Source organism: Dreissena polymorpha, chromosome 3 (assembly GCF_020536995.1).
Source record: "Dreissena polymorpha isolate Duluth1 chromosome 3, UMN_Dpol_1.0, whole genome shotgun sequence".
Classification (NCBI taxonomy): domain Eukaryota; kingdom Metazoa; phylum Mollusca; class Bivalvia; order Myida; family Dreissenidae; genus Dreissena; species Dreissena polymorpha.
In genome coordinates, this window is record NC_068357.1 from 91,876,497 (window position 1) to 91,894,533 (window position 18,037).

Here is an 18,037-nt window from a genome sequence, read left to right on the forward strand (position 1 = left end):
CATGTTTGAAGTTTATTTGAACTATATAAAAATATGATAAGCTAATAAACCAAGAACATATGAGGAAACAATAATTCAACTATGTTGCCAGATCACGTGTTTTCTTGGAATCAATGTTACTATTGTCTTTATATTTGAGCAAAGTTTTGAGCATTCCATACATTTGAAAAAAGGTTCTTAATTAGTGAATCAAAACTTTGTTTGGCCTATGGTCATCCTGTCCGAATGTTTCACAAATTCCTTCAGCATAAGCCGTGGCCCCATTTGCTGCAGCTCGTATTTGAGGGCCCTATCACGACAAACAGCATGTTGCAGCTGCGATCCGGCTAGAATTTGACTTCTATCGTTGTAGTCCGTGTAAACCAAACAATGGTCACCATGAGATGACCCAATTTCAGTGACAACTGGCCCTGCTGTTTCGGGCGGATTATAATTGCAGGTGTATTTCATGAAACTTATCGGCACACGGTAATCATGGTTATTTTCAGGCAATTCCGATAGCCCGTTGTTCTGATGTTCAGAGTCATCTGATGTTGTGCTAGAATAGGCCGAGTCACACCTTTCTGCATCAAACATTTCCGGTTTGTGTACAATAACTGTCAGTTTCAGACATTCTTGACACTCCGGAGACTGACTAGATGTCCCTGCTTGGGCATTACACGTGGTGCAAACTTGAAACACATCATCCGATGTTGAACTTCTTGTTTCCGAAGGAAAACGCTGATGTCTCATTTCAATTGCTTTTGTCTTATTCTCAATGCTGACAGACATATAGGTCTCAGTAATTTCTGTAGAAATATCGGATTTACCGTCAGATCCGGATGAAGCTTCACTGCCAGACCAATCTCCACAAATTAAACCGCCATCAATGCCCACGGTGTACATCTCGTTGTGGAACGATAACGTTGACTGGTGATTCCTAACGAAAGGTAAGTCACTGTATTCCACAGGTTGCTCCTTTGGGTTCGTTGAAGCGACATCAGTGATGTGAATGTCGGCAACAGTCGTCACTGTGGCAGCGGATATCTGCTCCACCTGAACGCTGTCAATATTTGTAACTGCGTCATCGCTGGAGCAGAAATTGGTAAGGTCAAGGCCGTCCATGTCCATGTCGTCTGTATCAATCATACAGTAGTCTCTCGTCTCATCCACCTGTAATGGAAGCACAAGGTAAAGATAAGTTGTATGTCTATATTTCAATCATGAAGACGAAGAATTGTATGTATGCTCACTATTGCATTTTAAATATTATAATGGAATTGCGTTGTAAGAAAAACATATCATGATGTTCATTTCGTTAATCACTATGTAAACTTATCTTAAGTTGCCTGCAGTGATTATTTTTTCCACGGACTTATTGTCAATATACGCTCCGTGTTTTTAGCGAACAAAAATATGAGCAAAATAAGTTCCTGTCTAAAAGAACATAGAGATGTAACCAAAGACCTTTGATGTAACACACATTCTTGATGCATACATTATGATATTAAATGCCAATCACGAGTTCATTTGTTCAGTTTTCTAGAACGAGTTCTAAGAACTTACATCAAAATGAAAGTACTCCACGTGGGTAATTTCCTCGAGCATCATGGTGAAGATTTGACACAGACGAGAGAAGGATGGCCGACATAGAGGATCCTGTTCCCAACATTGTAACATCACCTCATACCTGGAATTGTAAACTTACTTTTGACTCCTGCATTTCAACACTAAGTTCGTATTGGAATAACAATGATATGGAAGCTAGTGTTACAATTAGAAGTAACGGAAATCTGATGGCCTTCTAATAAAAATCACCTAAGGTAATTTGTCGAAATTTAAGTGAAATGTTTATTAGTTGGTTGATACAAGCACATTGGCAAAGACGTACATGACCATTCTTTGGCTCTGACCACCTTTGTTTGTCTTGACAATGATAATAAGTTGTGAAGTGTTTCTGATAATAATAAATACTATAGGCACTGGTTATCAACACACAAAACACATTTGCTCTTGCCAGTGTATGTTAACTGACCAGTCCAACTTCTGCCTTCTGATAATCTGATACATAGCTGTAGTGTTAAAATAATTCCGCTTGACTTGTGCAACCAACCAGTTTGACACTCGCCTTGTCAAGACAGTTCACCCTTTACCGCTCAGAACCACACAGAAAATGGCAATATGCAATTTGCTGTTCATTAGTATCTTAGGATTGTAAATGAAGCTTTTAAATATTGAAACTGGTCAGAAAGGTCTTAAATTTAATTTGCTTTTCTAAGAGCAAAGTCAAAGTGTGTACTTGATTGGTAAGGGGTAAAAATATCAAGCGTTGACATTAACTAGAAGAACCAGATTGCAGATATTTTATATCATACACACTGTCTGTTCATGCAGATCATTTAGAATAAACTGTTATGTTCTTGTCATGATCTGAGGGGAAACCTCATGATTGTTATCATATCTACAGATAAGATGATAAAAATGTGAGCATTTAAGCACAGATGAAACAGATGATCATAATAAGGAATACTGCTCTTGTGTAGTACACACATGAATATCTTGTTGCAATTCTACAAAAAGCACATGATACTTTTAACAAAAGCAAACTGTAATACACAAAATATGGACATCAAGTCAGTTACATGCCGATCGTAAAAATGTGAGAACTAGAATTGTAGACATTACGTCCAACATGGATATAATCTAAAATCATGCCTACGCCGTATGGTTCTTTATTCTTTACACCGTAGTCTAAACATATCAGTTCATCCACCAGATGCATCTCTTTGCTTTTGGTAATACATGCCAATCATGAAGCACAACACTTGCAAATGAATGCAGTTCATTATGAAGTGTTTACATTATAAATTGCTTACATTAAGGGTAAATACACGATTAAGCATGCTTTGTATCATTCAAGAAAAGTTCAGGTTTGCTTCAATTCTCTAGAACAAATACATTTTTATGATTTATCATAATGTTATCGGTCATTGACTTCCACATTTTTTTTTAATGTTATTTGCTCTAAATGGTTTGGTCAGCATTTGTAAAAATGCTTCTTGCTCATTAGGCAGTATGATTCAAGGACATAACCAAATGCTTAGAATGATATTACCCGTATGCAAAAAGCAGGGATTACCATTTAAGCATTTTATAATTTGGAGCAAAATTACCACCCGCTCAAAGCACATAAAGTTATGTATCAATTAAAGATGTTATTTTACTTGTTATTGCACTCAATTAGATTGATTAATAATAATAATATTTTTTTAGGCAGAATTTGATACCTCCAGCTTAGCTGACATCATACGATTTTATGTATTGTGTGATATTAATAATATTGGGTAACCCTAAAACAATGCCTTTGTTACCCTGTCAACTACATCAGTCATTCAGGATGATATATACTCCTGTCAGTGGCTCTTTTCAAACAGGTGCAAAATAATTAGTTTTTTTTAAATTAATTTGGTAAAAAGCTATTTCACATTTATCTAGCACAAAGGCAAACAGCTTCACATAGATTTATTGAATACTTTGCCAACGTTCAAGATCTTATACCTTTGCAATAAATAGTGTGCCATACTGAAATATAACGCCTTGCATTTCAACATAGTATAAACAACACTTCAAATAAAATTCAGTTAGATACACAGAACACTGAGAGACTAGTTTGTGACACAGGGTACACATGTAAAATGATGTAAGTATCAGAATCCAAAATGTGCCTTAGTATAACCTTGCACAGAATATCAAGAAATACACAAAAACAATGTCTTGGACTTCTACATTATATGCTCAACATATCTATAAAGTTTCACATTGATGGAATTTGAGGAACAAGTTTGCAATATAAAGTAAACATGCATAATGTATCCAAAAGTTGCCTAAGCTCAAGGGCATATGACACTTAAAAGAATATTGTGACATACACAATAATAATGAGTCTTGCACTTTTAAATAGTATAAACAACATACTGTGTAAAGTTTCATATTGATATGGGGAGTGCTGCGTTCAGTATGCATGCATTGAAGTCTTTCATAACTATTAAGAAAGTTGTGAAAGACTTCAATGCACGCAGAGGCCCTAAGTACAGACTGCCTATTCCTGTTGATTTTGATGACTGCATTAAGAATATCGTAACATCCTTACATGATTATTGCACTAAATGGTGCAGGAAGGAAAATGCTGAAATTACTGCACTCAATGATTGGAAAACAAAAATATTTAGTATGGCCATGAATAAAATATTTTTTTATGATACACATCCTTTGGCCCTACCACATTCACCTAAATTTAATAAACAAAATCTCTGTAAATTGCTTGAAGATTTAAAATCTAAATTCGTCTTAGTTCCTGCTGATAAGGCTGCTAATAATGTTATCATAATATGACGAGTGTTTTATGTTCAAACTATTTCACAAGAACTTTCACAAACTACATCATATTGTGAGTACAATAAGCAACCTAATGAAATTATTACCGACCATATTGCGCAATGCATAAAGTTAAATGTAATAGTCAATATTACTGACAAGAAATTGCCATCACTTTACTGGACACCTAAATTACATAAGACGCCATATAAAAGTCGTTTTATCGCTAATTCAGTGTCTTGTACCACCAAACAATTATCAGTGTATCTTACATCTGCATTGAGTGCTATTAGATATCATATAGCTAAATTTTGTAATAAAGTTTATGAAAATAGTAATATTAACCTATTTTGGTCAATAAAAAACACCTTAGAAGTTATTGATAAAATTGAAAATAAAAAATATAAGGTGTCACAGGTAAGTACTTATGATTTTTCGACACTATATACAACGCTTCCTCACGCTTTAATAAAATCCAAACTTGTTTCTTTGATTGAAAAAACTTTTGCTAGAGAGAAATGTTTGTATCTAGCTTTAAACACTAAAACAGCTTTTTTTACTAATCAGATATTAGATAATTACATCATTTGGACTGGTCTTGACTTTTGTGCAGCACTTACTTTTCTTTTGGATAACTTGTTTGTTGAATTTAATGGTAAAATATTTAAACAAATTATTGGCGTTCCTATGGGTACTAATTGTGCGCCACTTATAGCTGACCTTTTTTTATATTGTTATGAAAGCGAATTTATGTTAGAATTATCTAAAACTAAGCAAGTAGATTTGATTAATTGTTTTAACCTTACTAGTAGGTACATTGATGACATACTTAATTTAGATAATCCATTATTTGAACAATATATTCACAAAATCTACCCAAAAGAACTAGTCTTAAATAGATCGTGTATATCCAATACAGACGCTGCGTATTTAGACTTACATTTAACTATTAATAATAAGTTGATCAAAACTAGTTTATACGACAAACGGGACGATTTTAACTTTGAAATTGTGAATTTTCCGTTTCTAGATGGCAACATCCCTAAAGGACCTTCCTATGGTATTTACATTTCGCAGTTGGTACGTTATGCTAGAGCATGTTCGTGTATTAAAGATTTTAATGATCGTAATCTAATATTAACTAAAAAATTGCTAAAACAAGGCTTTTTGTATCATAACCTAAGAAATAAATTTGCTAGATTTTACTCTAAGTATGGTGATTTAATTTCAAAATATAATGTTTCTTTAAAATGGCATTTAAATAATGGAATCTCCCATCCATCATTTTATGGAGATGTTTTGAAGCGTGTCCGCAAATTAAAATATGTTAAACCAAATGTTCATATTAAACTTTTCAATTTAATTAACTTGTTTTTATCAAAAGGATACGATGCTTATGTACTTAAAAACACGTGTTTGATGGTTTTCGATTCACTATATCTTTCTTCCCTTAAAATTTGGAATCATTAGTGATATTATAGGCATTTTTCACTGTTGAATAAAATTTTGTCATTGTGTCGTATGAACAAATCTGCATGAATACTACATTATAGGCATTTTTCACTGTTGAATAAAATTGTGTCATTGTGTCGTATGAACAAATCTGCATGTAAACTACATTTGGACTCAAATCGTACATCAAATCATTTCTGTCTTCAGTTGTCAAAACACCTATATACTGTTTGATTCCAATAATGTCGCTTTAATGGTATTACCATTTGTATTCATTTGCTTCTTAATATTAAATCACGTAAACTTGTTTTATTAGTAGCACAGCCCCATTAATATTTTTATTTAGTACTGCCCTTGGAATTTGTTCACGTCATTATGTCATTATGGATTTTTGTGACGTCATACGACCGACTTTCCCAGTTGTAATCTACATGCATAGGTCATTGGGTTTATAATGTTCCATTTTATTTATATTTTCTCTCTGATAGGCGTTTCTTGTTTGATTTAATTATGTTTAATTTGTTTAGCAGTCACATAAACAACCAAGCTATGTAATATGGAATTTTTACACCCATTATTGCTGCTTCTTCCTGTATTTGCGCGATGATTATCTGAGATATTAACTCTATGATTCTACATTCTCAAATCTTTTCTATAAAGAAGGAATGTAGTTGACAATTGTTAATAGTTTTATTTGATCGTTCGTCAAAAAGTTGTAATTCTGTTACTCTTGTATCTGCAATGCAATTGAGTAATTAAATAGTAATTAAATTGAATGCGTTTTAATTCCCTTTTATTATTGTTTAATTTGAGTTACAATGCTATGACGTTAAATTTTATTTACACTTAAATGTATTATGAATATTGCTGGGCCAAGTGTGAGGTTGAGCGCTCTATAACCAGGTTTAAACCCCCAGTGCTTTGCATTGACCGTTCCAAGGCGGTGACCCCAGCTTTATTCATATTTTGTGTTTATGTTGGTTTGTGTTGTGCTGTATTGTGCTGTTATGTACTGTTTGGGCAGTCGGTCACTTGCCTTAAATAAAGGACCAACTAATTGTTTTTAATGAAAATTCAATACTGCTCCAGCAGCTGGAGTTTCACTTCTTTATAATGTATACTGAACCCAGCACAGAAGGCAATACCACGCGGAGAAAGAAAAGACTATAATCCATACTGGAGTGAGGAGTTGGAAGACCTCCAGACCAAGTTGCCTGAAGCCAGGGTGGAAGCAGAAAGCAACCCTTCACAAGAGAGCAACCTCTCACTATAGCGAGCAAAGGCCAAATTCCTGTGGCACAAACTTGAAGCCCAGAGAAAGAACTGGAAAAGAACAAAAACAGCATCACTCAACCTTGAGCGAGATGGCCGGAAGCTGTGGAGGTTAACAAAACAGCTGAATGACGATGAAGTTCAAGCGAGAGGCTCAGTAACTCTGGAAGAGAATGGAGAGCTGCTGACAGGTAAACAAGCGGCAAATGTCTTTGCCAGCAACTAAAAAAATGTCAGTGACATCCCTGTCTAGAGAGAGACAGAGAGAAGTAAGAAAAGAACAAAGGGGCAGGAAAACAGATGATGTGACAACAGAGTGCATGAGCCAAAGCCTGACACTGCACGAACTACAGACAGCAGCCAGGCAGCTGAAATTAAAGTAGTCTCCAGAACCAGACAATGTGACCAATGAAATGATCACCCATCTAGGCAGTTCAGCAATGCACAAACTCCTAGACATCTTCAACCATAGCTGAACACAAGGCCAACTTCCCAAGTCTGGAAAGTGGTCATCATGATCCCTATTTACAAGAAAGGCAAGGATCCGAAGCAGGCTGGAAGTTACCGTCCAATAAGCCTCACTAGCTGTGTTGGGAAGACAATGGAGAGAATTGTAAACGCATGCCTAAAGTGGTATCTGGAGACAACAACTTACTTGCAAAACAACAAGCTGGATTCAGGCAATTCCGCTCCACCGAGGACTAGACTACCTACCTGGCCCAAGAAATTGAAGATGCTTTCCAGCAACAGAAGGTTGTCCTGACAGCATGGATAGACCTTCAAAGGGCCTTCGATAAAGTCTGAAATGACGGGCTCCAAGTCAAACTGATGAGGAATGGAGTTGGAGGAACCATGTTGAAGTAGATCAAGTCATATGTATACAATAGAAGGGCAAGAGTCAGCTTGAACCAAAGAAGCAGTAATTAGTTCCTTCTACGGCACGGTGTCCCACAAGGAGGAGTCCTGTCCCCGACGCTCTTCCTACTCTTCTTCCTACTCTTCATCAACTACCTTGTGTCTGAATTGCTAAGGGGAGTGAAGGCGGCACTTTATGCTGTTTATCTTGTGATATGGTGCAAAGAAGAGCATACCACCACAGCCACATACAGAATGCAAGAAGCAATAGACACGCTTACCGCATGGGCTGAAGACTGGTGTGTAATGATCAACAAAGAGAAATCATCCACCAGACTATTCACATTGTCATCAAAACAGAAAGCAGGGACAGTGAGGATGGGAGACACTCCTATGACTGAAGCAGACAATACTATGTACCTGGGAGTCACCTTTGACAAGAGGCAAACGTGGAGGCCACACCTCATGAAAGCAGAAGGAAAGGCTCGAAGCAATGATGCTTAAGTTTGCGGGATCCACATGTGGGGACAATGAGGACATACTCAAGACAGTCTACCAAGGCACAGTGAGACCCCAACTAGAGTATAGTTCCCCCACATGGTCTACCACAGCCAAATCCAATCCCCAGGCTCTGGATAAAATCCAGAACCAAGCTCTGCGCATCATGACAGGAGCAACCAAGTCAACACATATTGCCTTCATGGAAAAGATAACAGGAATACAACCACTTTAAGAAAGAAGAGATGTCAAAATCCTGCTTCAGACAGAGAAGTATAAATGTCTCACGGATCACCCCATGTCAGCCAGATTTAAATTGTAAACCAAAAATTGGATCAAGCGTAGCATCTTTGTACACGAAGCTAAGAAGCTGGACAAGGCCTATGCAACAGATCTGACCATCCCCACCACTCCGCTTGGTGAAGAAGACATCGTAGATCCATAACAAAATGACCTGTCAAGATTGCCATAAGATCCAGTGTTCCTCACCTACAGCCAGGTAAACAAGAGGATGAGCATATCAGAAAGAGTCACACACTCGATGACGAATACCCAAGGGAGGCATGGACTCATGTCTACACAGACGGTTCTGCCACTAGAGCAGTCACAAGTGGAGTTGCTGGCATTGTCATTCTGTACACATCCGGAAAACTAAAAACACATCATGCAGCAACCGGAACACACTGTAGCAATTACAAAGCAGAGACTGAAGCTCTCATGAAGGCAGTGTCAATGATTGAAGACTCAACTGAAGCTGTCAACTCGGTAGTCTTCCTTACAGATGCCATGTCTGTATTAGAAGCCCAGACCAACAACAAGATTCCTCAGCTTGCAAATGCCTTACAAAGAATCAGCACCATCCTAAACGTGACCCTCCAGTGGATCCCCGCACACTGTGGAGTGGCCGGAAACGAAGATGCTGACCAACTGGCAAAACAAGTTGCTCAGTTTGAACAGCCACCTGTGCAAGTAAGCTACAAGGAGAAAGTTGCCATCAATAAATCACTTACCAGGCCAAGACAAGAGGCAGATGCACATCATATCCTAAGCAGGGCAGAGCAAGTGATAATGGTCAGACTCCGATCAGGGCACAACAGACTCAATGCAAACATGCATAAGAAATACAGACTGGCCCCGTCACCGACCTGTCCATGTGGCACAGAAGACCAAACAGCTGAACACATCCACCAAAGATGCAAACGTCACAACCAGGAGCGAGCTGCAAAGTGGCCCCAGGACACAACCCTCCACCAGAAACTCTATGAAGACATGGATGACCTGAGGCGGACCACATCATTTATCGAAGAAACTGGCCTGATCGTGTAGAGCAAACGCAAAGAAGAAGATATAGGGAAAACTGAGAGACTAGTCAAGGACACAAAGTAGCCGTGTACAGCATGAAAGACCAACTGACCGACCAACCAACAATTTGATTACAGAATCTCCCCATAAACTTCGTCAGCAGGGGTATAAATTATATACATTATGGACTGTGCTCTGTGAAAATGGGGTTTAATGCATGTGCCCACAGTCCGCACAGGCTAATCAGGGACGACACTTTCTGCCTAAACTTGATTTTAGCTAAGAAGAGACTTTCTTTAAATTAAAAAATATCACATGCATTAAACCCCTTTTTCACAGAGCATGGTCCAATATACTTAGACCATCTGCTAAATGTACTATACAATTTATCAATGGAAGTCTGCTTTTAAATATATGTGATGTGTTTTATCAAAGTAAGTTACAAGAAACTGCTTTTACACCAAACTGATATACCAATCTAAGTTAGTACAATCCAAGTCATACTGTGAACTCTGCCGTATATAAAATGAATTTCAAATACATAATTATACCATAGGAATATGAAACTTTACTTATATTTGTCATTCCTTTGGTCTTAAATAACAGGCAATACGACTTCCCTTACAAGTAGCCATTTAACTGATATCACAATTATAATAATAGATGTGAGGGTTTTACATTTTTAAATGATTCAATTTCTTATAGTCCTAAACGAGCAGTAAATCAGCATTGAAGTATCAATCCATTTAAACAGAAGGCTAAGTGCTCTGACGTACAACAAAATACAACAAAATGACAATATTCGCAATTATGATTTAAAATTGAAAAGGGCTAATTTTGGTGTAATATTACAGCTTGATATTTGAACTGCGTGGAACAGCAATCTTTTAAGTAATGTTTTTCTCACGAATTGCTATCTTTCTGTAATAATTGCATCTGTAGATTCATAACCACACCCATTCCAACAGGCAGTAAGAAAAGTAACATTAGGTTTTTAATGATTTTTTTTTTGGAAATCATGGGCTAACTGTTTGTACGGCACCAAACCCAGTGTGCCCCAAACAATAAATAAGTGGTCAAAACGCCAAAGATTGATATTCAATGCAAAAACACAGACACAATATGCTGCAAGAAAATATCACTTTAATATATATTAAATAACGCACTTCATTATATATGAGCTCCAGCCTAGGAAGAAGGTGTTGCCCTTGATACTTGACACAATACTGATTGAGTATTTTTGGAAATAACAAAGAGAGGACATATAAAGCTAAACACATTGCTTAGTGGGCACAATAAATTGTGGACGCACAACTGATTAAACTTTAGTTCTTTTATTAAATATATAACTCAGTGGAAAAAAGTAATTCTAGAGACATGACTGAGTGGCTAAAATACATAATACTGATCTTACAGAAATAATTCTTTACACAAAACTAAGTGATTGTAAATATTAAAAAAGACATATAACTGAGGGGAAACAGTATTGAAGTTTGAATAATTTTGAATTATTATGATTAATGAATCATTACATTAATATCCCAGTCAATGGAACAAACCAACACCCATTTTTATTACTTTTTATATATTTTCTTGTTACTGATTACCACAAAATGTATAACCACACCAAAATAGGAATTTTAATTGATTGTATTTTTATATTAGTTACAATAATTAATTCTTAACTAATTTTTTTCAGTTTAATTATGTTAATGTGATAATCATGTGTATGTGCAGTATGCTGTATAGAGAACAAAGTGATTGATGACTACATACATTTATCTTAAATACCTGCCCCTTTTTCGCAAAACAAATACTCCATTTATTTCCGACATGACGGTGTGTTACGTTTGCTTATAAATGACAAACATATCTTAAAATTTAAAGGCAATCTTTAAAATATAATCCTGTTTCCAAGAAATGTGTAAAAAATAAATATTTAAAAGCAATGTAACGTATATATTAGAAACATTTTATGATTTTTGCTTTAATAGCATGGAAGCGTAACAAGAAAAAGACACAGAAGACCAAAGTGGTTGGCACTATTGTTTTTAAGTGGTCCATCTTAGAGAGCCTTCCTTGTGAAGTTTGATTAACCCTTTGAACTGGGAAATTTGTCGTCTGCCAAAATGTTGTCTGCTGAATTTCTAAAATAAGCATTTTCTTTGATTTTTTACACAGAATACTATAAGAATAGCAAACAGTTTGGATCCTGATGAGATGCCACGTTCTGTGGTGTCTCATCTGGATCCAAACTGTTTGCAACAGCCTTCATAATTCGGTTCCAGTACTGAAAGAGTTAAAAATGGTCAAGGCAGTTTATAAAAAGAGGTTGATGGAAACTTTGAGGCAAACCAGAGGACAAGCAACATACTACAGACAACGGCCAGTCACAAAAGTTATGTACATATTATATAATTCTGGTCTTTTTAATATTTGTTTTTGTAGCATTTTAAAATCTTGGTTCTCAATAACTACCCGTATGTGTTATAAACTCAATGTTTTCCTATGATTGAACATCAAGTTCAACATGACTTTTTAAAATGCATTTGAAGATACAATGTATATGAAAATATGAAGACTAATATACAAATATAATCAATAGTATTGAAATTAAAGTTCTGTTTACATTCTGAAAATATTTGGCATACAATTGACTCGTATTTTAAACAACACACATTAGTATGACTTTGGCTTTACTTACACACTGATATACAATGTACTAGAGTTTGTATTCTTAACTGATACATTTTCTATCATCCTTTTCTGAACATAATTTATAGGGCATGTAATGCTGAAATTATCCAAATAGACTGTCAGTCTGAATTAACTGCTTTCTTTATTTACAATCAGACTGAAAAATATCTGTAAAAAAAAATAACACACACAACATATTTGTCTTGTCCAATTTGCTGTTAAAGATTTTACCTCATGTAATGGATGACAATTATGAAATAAATTTTGTCTCAACCTTACCTAACAATTCAACATTCAATGCAAACAAGTAAATTATTACACTTGGCAATTGTAAAAACATCTCCCGATAATTGTATCTGAGGGCGTTTATAAATGTTTGCCCAATCAAATGAAATGTTAAGAGTCGTAAAAGCATTTTTAGTTAACTATCTTCGTTCTTCATGTAAAAGAGGTTAAAAAGGAACTATAAATGGATAATGGTAAATAGTGTCCTTATCTATATAGGAATCCAATATTTTGTCAAATTTGAAGCGTAAAACATGTAATTTGAATTATTGGTCTTATAAGTTTCTAGACTATGATTACTCTTTTCAAGGTTTTTGTGAATGAAAATTCAACATAATTGCAAAGGTACGATGGAAAATTGAACCGAAATTATGTATTTATACTTAATATTAATTTAATACTTGGGTAATCAGCGACTCAGCTGGTTTGCTAAATAACCACTTTAAAACCAGTGTCCATAATTATCTTTTTGAAGCTCTCTTACATGAAGATTCTTGATGAACGATATGATTGTATAAGTCAGTAAATATTTCGAGAGAAATTCTGTAAAACAGAAGGATTAATATCTTATTACAAAAAAATATTTCTTTTTTGAATCTATTCCCAATCTACTTGAGCAAATTAAAAAAAAAAAATTAACAGAATAAACAATTAAGTGTTTCTTAATGCACTTAAATTTGCACAATCTATGTGATTAACTTTTTTTTAGCATCTAAAATTCGTTTATATTTTTTACGGAGTTCATTAAAATATTTGTTCTTGATCTTAAACCAGAAATACCGGTATTCTTTTTACAAGTGTATTTGGTTAACTTACCCGATTGTCTTTTTGTCTCTATTTTCAAACTAATTTATTTCTCTGCCCTGTTTGCATTTTTTCCTGATCTTCCTGCTGCTGTTTAAATCAGTTGGATTTAAATACCAGATAAAACCAGTAACAGCCTATTTCATTCAGAATGCAGAACTTCAGGTTATTGGATAAATCATATGATTTTACCCATTTGCACCAGATGTGATAAACAGAAACAATTTTTATTATTTATTACTATTTTATTAATATTTATTAATGCTTCAATTAACAAATTACCCCTTAAATACCCATCTGAATTGAGAATTCATCACCAAAAAATTTAGATAGCTGTACAATACAACTCTAAAAAGACTTGTTCCGAATTGATTTATATATTTTTAAATACTTTTCTACGCATGTTCTTAACTATAAAACAAACCTAAAGAAACCAAACCATATATTAGATTAAATAGTTATGCGTTCCTGACACTTCAACCTAAATTGTTCAGATTTGTGGTGCAATTTAAAGATTCTAATATCATAAATGCTGCCTTATGTGAGGCACTATGTTAAGCCCCAAAACCCTTACCTTATATTCTGTAGAAGATGCATTGAAAGTTGGGATATATATAGAAAAATTAATTCAGGTTCCAACTCGTTACCTTACTGTAATGTTTTATCTTTACATATGAGCTGCTTTGTAGAAAACAGGACTTAATGACAAATCAGATATTATTTCATCAACAACACATACATGCTATATAATCTGAGTCAGGAGTGTTGACAATATAATATAAATTACGTCATGTTATATTTTGCAATTATTTGTTTAATGTGCGAAACAATGTGGGAATTACCTTTTTATCAATCGGTGAGTTTGTATAAATATGACATCGAACGTATCAAATTAATGAATCATTAACATTTCAAGGATATAAGTAAACAATAAGTTTAAATTAACCAGACAACTTTTAAGTAATATTTCTAACATGAATTAATATGTTGCAGATGAAATTCTTTCTACGTGAAAACAAACAAAGACCTCCTTATGGGTCAAGTTCTTCTGGTGCGTTGGCAGTTGGTTCTTTCCAATATATTAAGGAAAACAAATGACAGTGACATAAGAAAGATTAAAGGTCATCCCAAGAACATCTAGCCTTGTTTTGCTCGATGCATGTGCTTAAAGTGTTGTCCCAGATTAGCTTGTCGAATCGGCACAGGCTAATCAGGGACAACTCTTTCTGTTTTTATGGATTTTTTTGTTAGCTCACCTGATTGCTCAGGTGAGCTTTTGTGACCGGTCTTTGTCCGTCTTCCGTCCGTCCGTCGTCCACATTTGGTTTGTAAACACTCTAGAATCTTCATGAAACTTGGTCAGAAGATTTGTCCCAATGATATCCCGATCAAGTTCGAAACTGGGTCATGCTGGGTCAAAAACTAGGTCACTAGGTCAAAAAAAAGTAAAACCTTGTAAACACTGTAGAAGTCACATTTCATGCCCAATCTTCATGTAACTTTGTCAAAATGTTTGCCTTAATGATATGTTGGTAGAGTTCAAAAGTGGTTCCGGTTCGTTGAAAAACATGGCCGCCAGTGGGCGGGGCAGTTTTCCTTATTTGGCTATAGAGAAACCTTGTAAACACTCTAGAAGTCACAATTTTTGCCCAATCATCATGAAAGTTGGTCAAAACATTGTTTTTATTGATATCTTGGACGAGTCTGAAAATGGTACAGATCGGTGATAAAACATGGCCGCCAGTGGGCGGGGCATTTTCTTCTATATGTATATAGTGAAAACATGTGAACACTTTAGAAGTCACATTTTTGGCCCAATTTTCATGAAATTTGGTCACAACATTTGTTTCTTTGATATGAGAGTTGAGTTCGAAAATGGGTCCGGTCAGTTGAATAACATGGCTGCCGGGGGGGGGGGGGGGGGCAGTTTTCTTATATTTATATAGTAAAAAAAGCTTGTGAACACTCTAGAAATCACATTTTTTGCCCAATCATCATGAAACTTGGTACAAAGATTGGTTTTATATATATCACATAATTAATGCCATAATTATTGCCCTTAGATTGTCCAAATTTTCATTATATTATACAAAATCCTTGTAAACACTCAAGAGGTCACAATTTTGTTTCAGATTTTATGAATCTTGGTCATAATATTTATTTTTGTAAGCAAAGTTTGATGTTTGGTAAGGGGGGGGGGGAGTCAACTCAAAATATAGGTCACCAGGTCAAATCTTACAAAAACAAAAACACTCCATATGCCAGAGTTTTGGTTCAATAATGATGAAACTTGACCAGGATGTTTGTCTGGACAATATCTAGGTCAAGTTTGACGTTTGGTAAAGATTGAATGAACCGACTCCTCTCAGGTGAGCGAACTAGGGCAGTCTTTGCCCTCTTGTTTTAAGAATGAATATTGTCCTTGATAGCCTGTGTGTTCTGCAAACCCATTTTTTCCACATCGAGCCTTTTATACCGAAGTTTTTTTTATTCATTCACCTTTGAACTGTTGCTGTCGTCAAAAGCAATTAAACCATAACAAAAATCAATAAAAATAAGAGATCATGTCTGGGTACATTTTGGTCACATTATAACAATTCTGTATCAACTAATTATTTGATTTTCCTTTCATAAGTGTGTAGGAATTAAGATAAACTTGAGATGGGCAACGCAGATAGTTTCTTCGTTATTCAACTGCTCTTTTCCATACATTACACCACACTTTGTGATAGCCATCTAAATCTGGTCTTATTGACTTGATTTCAGTTTTTCTCAATCAAACATTTAGAATGAGATAAGAGAACAAAAGGGGACCCTACTTTATCATTCGATCTTAATCTCTAAGAAAAGGAATGGTTGTGATTAATCAAAATAATTGTTCATTAGACATCAAATCTTATGACACACATTTATCCTGAATGCTAATCTCTTGCAAACTGTTTTCTCTACTTCTAAAGCTTGAGTGCACTTGACAGTGGCACAATGTGTATTGCATTATACATCTTTGCTAGCTAAAAGAAAATCAAAGCGCTGAAGGCACTAAAGTTGTTCGCTATTGCATAATTTAAGACGCAATTCATTTTTCAGAATTAATCGCAAGTTTGAAATGAACACAGGCCATTCACATTTATGAAGAGTGTGTCATAAGGCACGGGTCAAGCTTTGTGTACACTTTTCATCCTCCTATTTATTTCATAGAGATAACTTAGACAAAATAAAAACAACATGGCCTTTTTTGGACGTTCTGAAAGCATAGAAAGTATGATGAAAATGGTAGTGAGAACTGAATATAAAGACAATTTGTAATCACCATCATTTTAAATGAATATTGTTGGAATATCATATACCTATCTCCCTAAGAATATAATTTCATGATGAAAATTCACTTTACAAAACTTTTGATTTTTGACACCATATACAAATTCAAAATACCGGTATACAATAAGATCATTGATGAAAATAAATAAAAAATAAATCTGCGAGCAAAACTTTTTACTCACAAATTAGTAGTCATCAAGACAGCCCTGTTGACCCGTACATTGTTGTTTATGCATTACTTGTAACCTTAGCAGTTCACACGGTGTCAACAACTCTTACCTAAGCATAGGTATAGAGCACTAATGCGCTTTTTCGGCGTAGCTGTTTTACTCAGCTTTTTATCTTGACTTTAACATTACGCCAGCAACACGCATGAATATTTCGAATATTTCATAGGCTGATTTGAGATAAAACCTCTGAACTTTGGCTACATCACTGTGTCTGTGCTCAGCGCAATGGATGAAGCACTGTTCAGTGTAAGAAATTCCGGACTACTCTCTGAATGTTCAAACGACACAAATTGTGGCCCAGTTACAATTACACATTAAAATCTATCTCGCAGAATTTCAGTTTTGTTTACAATATGAGAAAACAATCATTACCAAAATAGTATAGTGTCATGATTAGAGGAAAATCATTTAATTATCCAACCACAATGTTTGCCATACTCGGTCAGCACGTCTGGAAATTGTTCCTGAACGCCTGGATTGGCTGCCCTTATTTACAAGTTTGCTATTTTGAATTCAATTTGGTATCGAAAAGCATTGTGCTTAAATGTGCCATTTACAATTCGCAATGAGATTTTTAATGACCCTCGTCATGCGAAAGTGGGTCTTATTCCATATGCGCCCATCAAATATATAGCCCATTCAGCCTGCACATCTCTCAGTCTGGTCAGGAGATACATAATGAGACCATAACATATTGAGTGATTTTATAGTGAACAGCATCATCTCTGACCTGACTGAGCAAATGCACATGTTGGGTTTAAGAAATGCTAGCCGAAATGCATAAGACCCATTTTTGCATAACGCGGCTATGAAAGTGTGATTTAAATGTGTCGAAAGAAAACTGTGTTTAAATCAAATATTATTATACGATATATTTTGATAGTGAAGAAATATACTCATAATAAGGCATGTGAAGACACATATGATGTGCACTCCTGTAGTATATTTTTTATCTACTTTCACTAATGTGT

The 18,037-nt window shown here is 35.2% G+C and overlaps 1 protein-coding gene across 1 annotated transcript in view; it reads right to left on the reverse strand.

The window, feature by feature from the left end:
* LOC127875292 (uncharacterized) overlaps positions 1 to 18,037 on the reverse strand; it is an 83,618-nt gene continuing 65,581 nt past the window's right edge. The window contains exons 25-26 of the mRNA XM_052420258.1: positions 1,546 to 1,669; positions 1 to 1,152 (exon numbers count right to left, since the gene is read on the reverse strand). Coding sequence (XP_052276218.1) covers positions 190 to 1,152; positions 1,546 to 1,669 — 1,087 coding nt within the window. The 3' untranslated portion in view covers positions 1 to 189. The remainder of the gene's footprint in view (positions 1,153 to 1,545; positions 1,670 to 18,037) is intronic.